Here is a 12,873-nt window from a genome sequence, read left to right on the forward strand (position 1 = left end):
GCATTTATTACTTCAGCATCTGTTGGTGTTATCATTGTAAGTCACAGTGACGGTCAGTGACTTATGGTCGCTGAAATCGACAGTCAGCGGCTGGCAGATGGTGTTGACCACACAGTTCCTCCCAAATACGAGGTCGATGCTGCCGCCGTTGACTCTGGTGGGGAACTCTAGCGGAACGTACATGAGAGAGTGGTTGGTGAGCATGTAGTCCACCAACCACTCCCCACCCTTGCGTACATCCACGTTAAAGTCCCCCACCACAACGACCAGGTCCGAGTCCTTTACGCGCCTATTCACACTCTCCATGGCAGCGTCCACGTATTCGATCACCAGCTCGCGCGAGATGTTCGGCGCGAGGTAGAGGGTAAGGACGACGATTCCGTCGCCGGAGTAGGCGTCCGTGTAGACGGCACTGTACGGCGACTCGTCCCTGACAGGCGAGGTGGACACGGCGTGGGAGATGGCGTCGGCGTAGACGTGTCCCACGAGGTACACACCGCAGTACTCGCCTCGACTTCCGCTCCAGGCGAAGCAGCAGTCCTCGATGGCGTCGGTGGCCTCGGGGCAGCCTCGGGGCGGCGCGGTTGGCACGGCGGCGCGCTGGAGGACTAGGAGCGGGGACTGGCGCTGCTGTTGCCTGAGCTCTTCGCGGAAAGGGAGGTAGCGCTTGAGGAAGACGTCCACTCCGCCGGCTCTCCTCTCGGCGAAGGCCCTGGCCGCGAAGTCGTACTCGCACAAAGTGACCTCCGCTCCGGTGTTATTCCACGTTTCCGTGAGGCAGAGGACGTCTATTTTGGCGAGTACGGGGTCTTTGGCCACGTCAAGGGCGTTGGCCGCGAGAGAGCGTACGTTCAGCAGCGCGAGCGTAAACTCCCTGCGGCCACCTTCGCGCATTCTGCGGAGTTCTTGTTCCCTGAACTCGGAGAGGTACCGTTGCGTGACTGTCACCAGGCGATGGTTCTCGAGTCTTCGGAACTCGTCGGCCATCGCCCGGTCGGGGTTGTCTTGCTTGTAGTAGAAGGTGTGGTCCCCATCCGCGTTCGTGAGTTACAGCCCGTTGAGATTGGTGCACTGGGAGAGCGCGACGTACACCAGCTTCTGCGGGCGCGTCTTTGCGTAGTCGTAGACGACCGAGGCGTAGGTTCCTCCCTGGGAGTTGTGCATGGTGATGGCGCTGGCCTGGACGAGGGGAAACTGCGTTCTCTTGCAGGCGATGCCGGCCTTGCGATCCACGGTGACGGTGGATCGCAAAACCGGCATCACGCACGCACCACGCAAGTGGTGCGTGCTCGAGTCAGCTTGCCGGTGCCGGGCACGTCAAATTCCAACCACAGCCGCTTGGATCGCCTCTCCTCTTCTCCCTCTGCCAGCGGGAGAACTCGCACAGACGCAAGACTCCCACTGCGCCGTTGACCAGGCCGTCGACCAAGTCGATGTTGAAGGTGATCATGTAGGGCTTGCCGACAACGACCATCACTTCCCTCGGGAGGTTGGCAAACTCGCTGGTGACCATCCGCTCGACCTTGCGCTTGGCGTTCTAAAGCAGGTGCGGCGTCTTGCAGCCGAGGAACTCGTCGCGCGCGCGCAGTGCCTGGAAGCTGCCCTCTCCCTGCGCCTGGGCCACGGTCTCGTTGAAGCGCGTCACGTCGGCGTTGGAGTAGAAGATGCGCACGGCCGAGGGCGCGCGTTCCATCGCTTCCTTGGCGGTGACGAACCTCGACTCGAGCATCCGCACCTCTTTGGGTGCGAGCGCGCGGCCGTCTCCGATCTTGGTGAGGACGGTGGAGAAGGACGCGTCGGACCGGCGCACGACCCTGACGAGGGGGAAGTACTCGAGGTGGTGCCAAGTCACGACGCTGAATCCGAGGAGCCCGTCCGCGCTGCGGGACCGCTTGTAGATCTCGCTGGCGCGCACGGGCGGCAGCTGCCGCAGGTCTCCGCAGAGAATGGCGTCGAGGCCGCCGAATGGCTCGTTGAGGCGCTGCGTGATCTGGCGCAGGCGGCAGTCGACCAGCCTGAGTTGGTCGGCGGACATCATGGTGATCTCGCCGAAGATGAGGCACTTGACTCGGCGGAAGGCGCACCGAAACGTGTTGAGGTCGCTGGGGTGAAGGCCGCCGTCTCCCATTATTCCGAGGCGGGCATCCTGCCTGTTGGCGCGGGCCGCGCGCACGGGCTTGAAGGCGGCGTGGACGGTGGTTCCGCCGACCGCGACGGCGGCCTTGCCCGTGCTGGCGCAGATCACGTAGGCGTTGTAGACCGAAGTCGCGGAGTCGTCGGTCTCGCAGCCCCCGGCGCTGCCGCCGCAGCTGCAGCGGTTGTACACGTCCATGGCGAGCTTGAGGACGAAGGTCTTACCGCAACCCGCTGGGGCCCGTGAAGAAGACTCGCAGCGGAGGCTGGCCCGGAGTGGTCTGGCGGTGCAGGATCTCGCGCAGCAACTCGTACTGTTCCGGGTTCGTGCTGCGCATCATGGACACGTAGTCGTCCCGCTCCATGACGCCCCGTCACTTGCGAACCGCGGCACACGGCGTGTTCGCCTCCTTCAGCAAGCGGAGCAGGCGCTCGTTGGGGAGGACGTCGGCGTCGGCACCAGTCGGCCCGGCTTTGGCGGAGTTGGAGGCGGTGGCGGTGACATCCCTCCGCACGTCCGAGTCTTCGTCGTTTCCGTCTTCTTCTTCTTCCTCTTGTTGTTGTCCTTCTCGCTCCTTTGCCATGCGCAGCATCTCGGCGTAGTGCTGCTCCACCATTTCCTGGACCATGACATCGTCGTCGGCCGGGTTGTATTCCTTGCGCTTGCGCTCGATCGCCTCCTTGTGCTCTCCGTAGATGCCGACGTACTTGTTGCTGTCCAGTACGTCGACCGCCTCGCTCCGAAACGGCACGGACAGCAGCACCTGCTCTCGCATGTACGACTCCACGTCGTTGCCGGGGCTGTAGACCTGGCGTGCCGGTCTCTGAGCACGTACCGGTTGTCACCCTGCGCCGGCCGGTACTTGCTGGCGAAGTCGGCGAGACACACGTCCTTAAGGGAGGGCGGCCTGGCCTCGTACTTCTGGACGAGGTTGAGCTTCCACACGTCGGTAGAGCCGGCGGGGAGCTTGTCTAGTTCTTCGCGCGTCTTGCGCACGAGCACCCTCTCTTCGGGGAAGCAAGTGGGGACGTACACGATTATTACTAAACAGCGCAACAAAAACACGACGTACACGACTTCCCCGCTCTTGTGCGACATGTCCTGTGTGAGCAGGAACCAAGCCGCCTCCTGCGACGACATCTCGATTCCCTTGAGCATATCCACGCGGAGCTTGCGGATCACGGCCTCGAGGTCGTCGTTGGGGTTGGCCTTGAGGATCTCCATGACGGTGCGCTTCAGGTTCGACATGCCGCGGTCGGACTTGTTGACATAGTCGACCACGTATGCGGCGCACGCGTAGTGGTCGAGGATTATTTGCAAATTCATGTTCGAGTCGAGGACCCGACCTATCCAGGGATTGAAGGGGTTGACGAACTTCTCGGCCGGCGTTGTCTGGTGCAGGACGCACGGACGCGAGAGGCCCGCGCGCAGAACGTCCATGTACTCCTTCTCGGAGCGCACGCCGAACGTGTTCAGGAACGAGGCCAGGTCCTCGAAGTCTCCCCGCTCCAGAGCCTCGTGCATCTCGTCGTACTTTGCCTTGAGGGTCTTCATGCGCTCTCGCTCGCGCACGCTCTCTGCGTTGTCCCCGTCCGAGGGCGGCGGGAACGGCACCACGATCTTGGTCGAGTCGCTGGGCATGAAGGGCAGGCCGAAGCAGCCCTTTGCGCGGCCGCCCTTGTAGCACGTGTGCGTGTGCTGGTGGGTCTGCCCGCGCGGTCGCCTGATCAGGGTCGTGTCCAGGGTGAGGAGCGACTCCACCATCTCGAGCGTCTTGGGCATGGCGCCCTCCTCCCCGCTGAGCTCCGCGTCATCGGGCGCCTCTTCCAGCCACAGGATCACGTGCACGTGCGCACTGCCCCGCTGCTGGAACTCGACGTGTTTGAAGTAATCCTTCACCACGTACGGCCGGAACGGCGAGCAGTTGCGGTCCCGGAGTATGTTGAGGATCACATCGAAGACGCGGTTCGTGTACACGGCGCACGTCAGGGGGTCGTTGTTTACGAGCTCAACCCGCTCCCACACCATTATCTCGGGCACCGGGTGAGGCACGCCGTCGGGCCAGACCCGCAGCCGCTCCAGGGTCTCGAGCAGGCGCTCCCAGTGCACCTCGGAGGCGGACAAGGTGAGGAACGCGTGCGGCTTGCCCAGCTGCCTGATCACGGTGAAGAGCTCGCTAAGTCGGTGGTGCCAGTACTGGACGGTGTTGGGCACGCCCCGCATGAAGGCGAGGTCGCGGTCCAGCACCTCGTTCAGGAACTTCTTGCCGCCCTTCTCGAGCTGCTCTCGCGTGATGGCGCCCGTGGTCTCGTTGGTGCGAAACATCATGTTGCTCTCGGCGACGTTGTACCGCATCACCTTCGCCGCCATGTACAGCACGTTCTCCGGAGTCGCTCCCCTGCGGTCGGTGCGCCGTATCTCGCAGCTCGCCTTGACGAACGGCGTGGGGCGCGGGCCGACAATCTTGCGGGGTACGCCAAGGTAAACGGTGGGGAAGGCGAGTTCGTCGGCGTACTCGTCCATGAAGAGCACGATGGGGACGCGGTGCTCGCCCGGAGCGACGTGGAGGCTGTGAGACTGGTCGACCAACTTGTTGGCGACGGCGGCGTCGTCCATGTCGGCAGCAGTCTGCTGTTGCTGACGCCCGTCGTCGCCGACCACGAGCACGCGCATCGTTGCGCTCCCTCGCAGGTCTGCAGTTCGATTCGCCTCGGACCGCAGTCGCCCACTCCTCGTTGAAGAAGATGGTCTTGGACACGGCGTTGAGGGCGATGGCCAGCTGCATCGGGTCGTTCAAGTCGATTTCGTCCGGAACGGTTTCGATGTCCTCGTCATCGGACGATTCTTAGCCTTCTTCTTCTTCTTCTTCTTCTTCACTCTCTTCTTCATCTTCACCGGCGTCGGCGTCAGCGTCAGCGCTAGCGTCAGCGTTCTCGTCCTCGTCGTCGTCGTCGAAGGCTCCGAGCCGGTTCCAGTCGATGCGCACGCCGATCGCGCGGTACAGCGGCGTGTGCTCCAGGTGCTTCAGCCACGCCAGGATGTTGCCGCGCTTGACCAGCCCGCGCTTGTACGTCGCAGGACTCAGCAGCCTCCGCTTGACGTGGACGTCGATCGCCACGTCCTCGGGAACCATGCGGGGAAGGCACTCCACCACGCTGGGAACGTCGATCGGCACGTTCTCGATCTGTCCCTTGATGCCGAACTGACCGTTGCCCCAAGTTAACCGCCGGATACACGTGAAGGGCAGCCGAGGCGAGATGAGGCATTCTTCAACGGGGTTCAGATCGGGAAGGTGGGGTGGTCGGACCGGGTAGACGTAGCCGTTGCTCGTACTCATCGTAAGCACGCGACCCGCGAGCAACGACTCTCGGCAGGAGGCACACAACCTGTACGCATTAAACTGCACGAGGCGAGGGTCCTTTGCGTCGAGGTCACTGCGTCTGTGCTCACCCGGCTGCCTGCCGAACTCGTTCCACAACACTATCAACGCTTTCAGCCGATCTGCTTCGTTCCGGACGCCGCCGATGACACTCAGATTACTCGAGAACCACAGCCGGTCACAGACGGCGCAGCTGTGCCCGAAGCTGTGGTTCTCGAAGTCTCGTTTGAAGCGTGCGTCCGGCCGCGCAAACTCGGGGGCGCGCGCTCTTGCCTCCGCTCTCGCTCGTGCGGCTCGTTCCCGGGCGCGGGCGGCATCGGGTTCGGCCGCTCGTCGTCGCTGCATGGCCCCGGCCTCGCGCCGCCTGACTTCGGGATCGTCCGCTCGCCGTTGACGCTTGCGAGCGGCGTCTTTGCGTCGGCCTTCCTCGCCCTTGTCCGCTTGCCGTTGTCGTCTCGCAGTGGCCTCGCGAGCACGGAGTTCTTGATCCTCAGCACGCTTTGCCCGTTTTGTGAGCGGCGTCACGAGCCTTGAGTTCCGGATCGGTGACAGCACGCTTGGCTCGTTTGCGCGCGGCATCAGGCGCCCTTCGCTCGGCGGCCTTCGCTTCAGCCGAAGTCGACGGTACTGCAATGGCGTCACCTCCAACGACGGGAGCAATGCTCGCGTTGAATTGCGCTGTACTCGCTGTTGGGGGTAGCGTTTCTTGCGGAGAATCCATCTAGACTGCGGAACCGGCGACCGATCTCGACGGAGGCGCGTGCTAGACTGAAGTGCGCCGCACCTCGCGCGGTGAAAGGCGAGAGCGCGCGACATCAGGCGAGCGCACCACCGACGGGTGCAATGCTCGCGTTGAATTGCGCTGTACTCGTTGTTGGGGGTAGCGTTTCTTGCGGAGAATCCATCTAGACTGCGGAAACAGCGACCGATCTCGACGGAGGCGCGCGCTAGACTGAACTGCGCCGCACCTCGCGCGGTGAAATGCGAGAGCGCGCGACATCAGGCTAGCGCACTACGTCATCGCGCCGTTGCTACACACGCTCTCCCTCCGCTCCGCGCCGTTGCTAGGGGCGAGGTTGACGCGATAACACCTGTTGCTGAGCTGCGGTGGACGGACAGTGGACGAGTGATTCAGGGTCGCTTAAGAAGTGCATTCGCACTTAAAAGTGGTTCGTGCGTCTTAAGGTCTGTTTACAAACATGTGGTCTAGCTAGAAGACACCTTATATAAGAACCCACGGTCGTGGTATGCATTGTGCTGGAAGTTATCTCCTGTGACTACATCTGGCTTCAATTCCTCTCTAGCGGCGTTTAGCCTTCAAGTTCGTGAAATTCTGTGTTAACACGACTTGACTCTAAAACCAAAGGCTTCTTAACTGGCAACATCAACACGGGCCTCAAACCTTTGTTACGCTTGTTTTTGATGCCTACCGTGCCAACAAGAAATCATGTTATTTTAGTAAGGCTTGATAATGAGGCATACAGTTCATGCGAAGTTTGCAGCTGCCTAGCCTCGTGGCATCGAAATTAACCGATAAGGAATCTCGCCCTGGTGTACAGGTCCTGAGGTGGTTGAATGTTCCTAATGTTCGTGAAGCAGAATGTGCACAGTTGGATTTAGCACACAACACAGCATTTCTTGCGTGTTTTAACCTTCAAGCAACACAGGCATGACTAGGCGCGGCTGCTAGGGGGAAAATAAAGTTTGACGCATCATATAAAACTGGTAAAATTATCCAGTGATATAAGTAAACCTGATTTATTTTTATGTAACGTATTTTCTAATTTTGATAAGTTCTCTGCTTGAGTCAGTTGGTTCATTGCTGCAGAATGCAATAACACCAAACACAACAAAAAGTGAGAAAGATGACAGGAGAGGTAATGAACAGGTGTGATATGCCTTTTTGTAACCCATATGTTAAGCCCTTTTTCTCAATAGAAAATTTTGTCCGTGGTTATTCTACGTTGATAAATCTTGGGTAAAAATGGTATGGCCACATGCATACCACAATACACGCGTAAATGCCGACTTTTTCAACATTGACGACTGGTCCGCGTGTTTTCTTTTTGGTTTGCAGCTTGCGATATGCTTAGCTCTGTGGAAACCAACACGGCAGGTAGTACCTTCTCAAAGAACTCTCAAAGTGGTGATGACATCACGTCTTTCCACAAAACCAATTGCAGACCACAAATATAGGTAAAGATAGAAACATGCTTGTCCTGTCCTCTTAAAAGCATACTATAGTGCCTTCCAAGATAATGGCTTATTACGAGAAATTGACTGTATCAAAGAACAACAAATAATAGGACCCAGAATATTTGTCTTCTTAAAGTGCTTGCGCACACCTTCAAGAATTATACAATAAAAATTTATTTGAATAGCACCATTCAGCCTGAAAAATAGCCTATAATTGTCGATAAAGTACAAATGTATGAAACTCTGCCAAAATAATGATTATACAAAAGAAGTAAAATACCTACCACTGGCTGGATTCACTAGTCCACAGCCTTTGCACCTACTCCACCATCTTCGAGTGCGCGGTAGTGCGCTTCCTTTGGCCACCTGTTTACTTGCTTCCATTGGGGGGTTGACGTTGAACAGCTTTCTGGAGGAAAGGGCAGGCAATGTTGATTTTCTTTATGCTTCTTATATTCATGATGTATTCTTATATAGGGTGTATAAACAGGCCCCAAAGTCACATGGTGAAGCCGATTCAATTATTTTGTTTGAGAGGCACGAGCAGTGGCATGAATGAGATGATCCGTTTCACGCTAGCTTGGTGTCATCCCGGATCGTCCGTTTGGTTATTTCTTCCATTGCGTGAAATAACCGTGGATGGAGTTGGAAAATTGTTTTAACAAAGTTTGCGACATAGTGTATGTTGTGGCAGCTTGTGTGATAATGCGCCCATGTTACTATAATCTAAGGCCTGCTGCGCGTATCCTATGAAGTGTGAGAGACGTTGAGGAGCTCTGGTGACACTGTTCTTATGTATTAAACGCGTGCCCATCCTCTACCTGCGCTTCGAATGAAGTTAAGCAATTATGCAAACGGTCTGGGTTGAAGCGCTTGCTTAGAAGAATATGCTGATGGTTTTCAAGTGTTTCTTTTCGGATGTAGACGAAGCGATAATTAGAAACAAAATAAGCTCAGGGAACAGGCTTGGTCATTAGGGAACAGTTAGGAAAAATGAGCTAAGGTTCAGCTGGTTATTCTTAGGTTTCCTGGTTGTCTAGGAAGATGCAGAATATCATGGTTACGGCTGCTAAAACGATTTCTTATACTGTCCGGTCCCGTCACTGCTTCCCGCGCATGCGAAGCGTGGTTCTGCAGGAGCCACGCGAGACGGCTATCAAGCGGCTGCGGCGCACCGTCAGGCTTGGCTACTGCGTGACGAAGGTGCACAGCTGGGCACGCACCGGCGCCAGTGCATCAGCCACAGCTTATGACGTCACTGCTCTGGAATGAGCAGACTGGTGCTTGTGCAGACCGAATTCTCAAAACACCCGTACTCCAATTGGATTGCATTTTCTAAGCAATCTAATCTAACTCCACTTAATCCAATGGAACATATCCAGCCAGACAAACCCCGCTTGATCCAACACAAAAACCACCACCACCACCACATCCAATTTATTTCAGTCCAATGCAATGCTCCTTAGGCTTGCACAACACGGCACTTCAGGGTCCTCGTAAAACTGCTGGACGTCGGCAGGTGTTGCTTACGCTGCAATAAACTTTTCACATAAAGGTGATATCAACAGTTAGGTTAGTATGGCAAAAACAATTTCGTCTTTTGCCTGAAGATCTGTATACGACTAGTCACGTAGGTAAGCGATTTCCTTATCCAGCAGTGACACGAACGGTTCGCCGATGCAATCGCCCCCTTTCCTGCGTGATTTGGTAGGCTTCGAAGATATCCCTCTCCCTTCGCCCTCAGTGTTGTGACTATTGAAAAATTGAGCAGCCGCAGGAGGCGCAGTGCGCTGACAATGTGCCGACTGTCGAAGACGTGACTTTGTTGGCGTGCTCCCTAGAAACATTCATTCAAGCACCGGCCTGTATTTCCTGTATTTCCTTCGTATTTAATTATTGAGACACCGGTGGCTAACATACTATCGTTTCCTCCGCTTGTCACTGTTATGCAGCGTTGTTTTCATACAGAACAAAGGCCTTTTGATATGGTTTTTTTCTGGAACTTTGTAAGTTCCACCTGAAAAATTTGGAATGAAACAAAGTACTGTTCTTTCAATTTCAAGCACTCTGGCCTAAAACAAATTTAGGCCTAAATTACAGTATAGACCACATACGTTCTAATAGACACCGCCACTTTCCCCCTTATGTGTCTGTTCAGGGATCTAGAGCTGTTTAGGGGGTAGTCATCGCAAGTGATATCTCTAGCACATTAGAAAATTTGCGCAGAACTGCCAGCATCATTTCGTGCTTAGATGAGAAATATTTTCTTGGTACGTATCTTCTCCGTTATGAGCCGATATTGCTTATCTTAGCTGATGTGTCTGTAATCATGTGTCAGTTGCATCACCATTGTCGCCGTAAACAACACCTATGCCTTAGCGTGCCATTTGAAGTTCGTTCGTAGCTAAAATGCAGGTTCTTATTGCATTTAAAACAGGAATGCTATGCTTTCACTTATGCTTTCCTAGGGCCTAGCCGGGAACTAAACCTCTCTGCTTTCGCCGTATACCAATGCGCGATGGTCACGCTATCTACTAACCGCTGCCCATCACCTGTTTTCCTGTGAGCACAAAATGGCGAACGTAAATTTCATTTCTCCATGGACTACAGAACTAACGTTTCGTATTGTTCTACGCAAAATGAAATATTAGGGAATGCCTCTTCATCATTTCTATTTACCACCTGCACTGTTTACTTGACCGAATTTATTTAAGGGCTTTCTTTACGAACTTACGTTTCGGCCTTTATGGGCTTACTTATGACACCTAAGCGTATTTGCGGGCTTCTGTATTGTTTGGATAGTAAATATTGGGACACCATTAAAGTCCCTTCGTAACAATTACGACGAAATTCTAACAGTGCACAAATTAGGAGCAGACTCAGGCCGCAGTGTGTGCGGCAATATTTTTCTGCTACTAATAGCTGAAATATTGTATTGCAGACAATTTCGCAAATGCATTCAGGAGCTTATCAATGATCACGCCCAAGACCTGAAGTAGATTCCAGCTTAGAACATACTTTTACTCGCGTTCAGCTATAAAGTCATGTTCTGTATCTGGTAGTTGAAGTACTCTCGAACCCTACAAAGAACTGACTACATCTGGACCGGCATGGAACAGTACAAAGATGGCCACCTAATGGACCATGCCACAAAGCAGCAGGCTCTACATTTCATTCGCATCCTGCAACAAAACTTTGAACTCAACAGCTCCTGCGAATAAAGGAGGGAAGATCAATTTAATCTCGTGGCTTGAAAAGCCCTCACGGTCCATCGTTACGTTCTGGGAGGGATCGTTTTGCCGTGTTAGTAGAGCAGTTTGTCGCCATAAAGTATGCGAAGTTGTGCATGCGCCCGCTGGCACGCTGGCGTACACATGATGCACACTATAGAAGGCACAATGGCATCGTTACCAAGATGCCACAGGTACGATGCCCAAGAAAGTGAGTTGCTGCTCGCAAGAAGTACCTGACTGCACGACACACCTACTCTATGATCCATTGTTTTTACCTAGTACCCTGCTGTGTCTCTTTTGCGGCGGGTAATCAAAGTTCGTTTAGAGCAGTCGGAGAAACAGCTTTTTTTTCTAAAGACCAAAAGGTGAACAAGTTTTGGTGAGTGAGAAAATTGATAGAGGAGGAGGAGCAGTACAACTTTTATTGCTTCGCAAAGGCTTGAGGGTGGAGTCCTCAGTCCAGGGCACCATTGGAGCAACCAGCCGTTTTCGCCCGTTCGATCAGCTCCAGCTGTCTGCTGGGGCAAGTGCTAGCGAGTTCTCTCTCCCACTGCTCTCCGGAGGGTTTGGGATGAGGTCAATGTGGGGGTTAACTTGACATTCCCATACCATGTGATACAGCGTGGCAGGGACGCCGCAGTGCCTGCATAGGGGATCATAGAGGGTGGGGTGTATAGCGTGCAGCCTCGTAGGGTGTGGGTTCGTGTTCGTCTGGAGTTGAAGAGCAGCCTGTTGGGGCCTGGTTAGTTGCTAAAAAACTGGAGGGTATTGCATTCGGCCAAGCCGGTAATGCTGTGTGATGTCCTTGTATGTGAGAAGGGGGTATATTGTCCTTTCCTCTTCTTCTAACGGTGCTCGGCTGACCAAATCTCGAGCGAAGGCGTGCGCCGCCTGGTTTCCGCAGAGAGAAGAGTGGGCTGATGTCCATATTATTCTTATGTTTCTCCGAGGCGGGTGTTGAAGGGTGATGCCGAGAGCGATTGCTGAAATTCTTCCTGCCGCATATTTTCTGTATGCGGCTTGGCAGTCCGTGATGATGGTGGATGCTCGTGTTTCGGCGATTGTGAGGGCGATTGCCGTCTCTTCTGCTCGCAGCGTTTTAGCCTTCCGTAATGTTAAGCTACTGAGGAGGGAGTGTGGTGTGGCGGTTACCGCAGCTTTTACTTTATACCGGGCATAGTCCGCGGCATCAGTGTATACCACGTCCTCGTATTTTCCGTACTGACGTTGAAGAGCTTCTGCCCTAGCCGCTCATCGTGCTTGATGGTGTTCGGGGTGCATATTAATCGGCGAGGGATGAAGTTTCAGTCTTGTCCTGATTTCTAGAGGGACTATGCCCGCATCTTCCATCTCCGTGAGAGCGTTGAGCTTTAAAGAGGTCAGAACTGATCGAGCGGTGCACGTGAGGCCGAGCCGGACTTGCTGCGCCGTCAGATGGGCTTTCACGATTTCTTCTATGGCGTTGTGTATCCCTAGTGCTGCAAGTCGTTCGGTGGACGTTGTCGGGTGGAGGGCCAAGGCTTGTTTGTAAGCTTTCCTAATTAGGGTGTTGAGCTTTTGTTTGTCTGCTGCTTGGAGTATCGTGTACAGAGTTACGTATGCGAGGCGTGAAACTATAAATGCTTAAACGAGCTTTATCGTATCTTGTTCTTTCATGCCATACTTTTGAGTAGGTACTCTGCGGATATTTCTCGTTATCTGAGCAGTGGATGAGTCCGGTTTTGGAAGTAGGTGAGTGTTCTTGCAGTCTTCTTGATTCGTCATGCCGAGAATTTTGATGTGATCGGTGGGTTCTATGCGTATACCGTCCATCATTATGTAGAATGAGGTAGATAGGTCATGACGGCGTTTCTGCACCAGCAGGAGTTCAGATTTTTGGGGAGTGCAGGCGAGTCCGCATTTTTTAGCGTACGTGTGTAGTGTCTGCAGGC

The 12,873-nt window shown here is 54.6% G+C and overlaps 1 protein-coding gene across 1 annotated transcript; it reads right to left on the bottom strand.

Moving 5' to 3' along the window:
* Positions 1-1,537: 1,537 nt before the first annotated feature.
* LOC144160702 (ATP-dependent DNA helicase PIF1-like) lies at positions 1,538-2,498 on the bottom strand. Its single transcript, XM_077691903.1, has 2 exons — positions 2,359-2,498; positions 1,538-2,309 (listed from the first exon to the last, which is right to left on the bottom strand). The coding sequence occupies exons 1-2, from the start codon at positions 2,496-2,498 to the stop codon at positions 1,538-1,540; spliced, it is 912 nt and encodes a 303-aa protein (XP_077548029.1).
* Positions 2,499-12,873: the final 10,375 nt, after the last annotated feature.

This window comes from Haemaphysalis longicornis, unplaced genomic scaffold, assembly GCF_048455015.1.
Source record: "Haemaphysalis longicornis isolate Haplotype H1 unplaced genomic scaffold, Haemaphysalis longicornis Haplotype H1 scaffold_11, whole genome shotgun sequence".
Lineage (NCBI taxonomy): Eukaryota > Metazoa > Arthropoda > Arachnida > Ixodida > Ixodidae > Haemaphysalis > Haemaphysalis longicornis.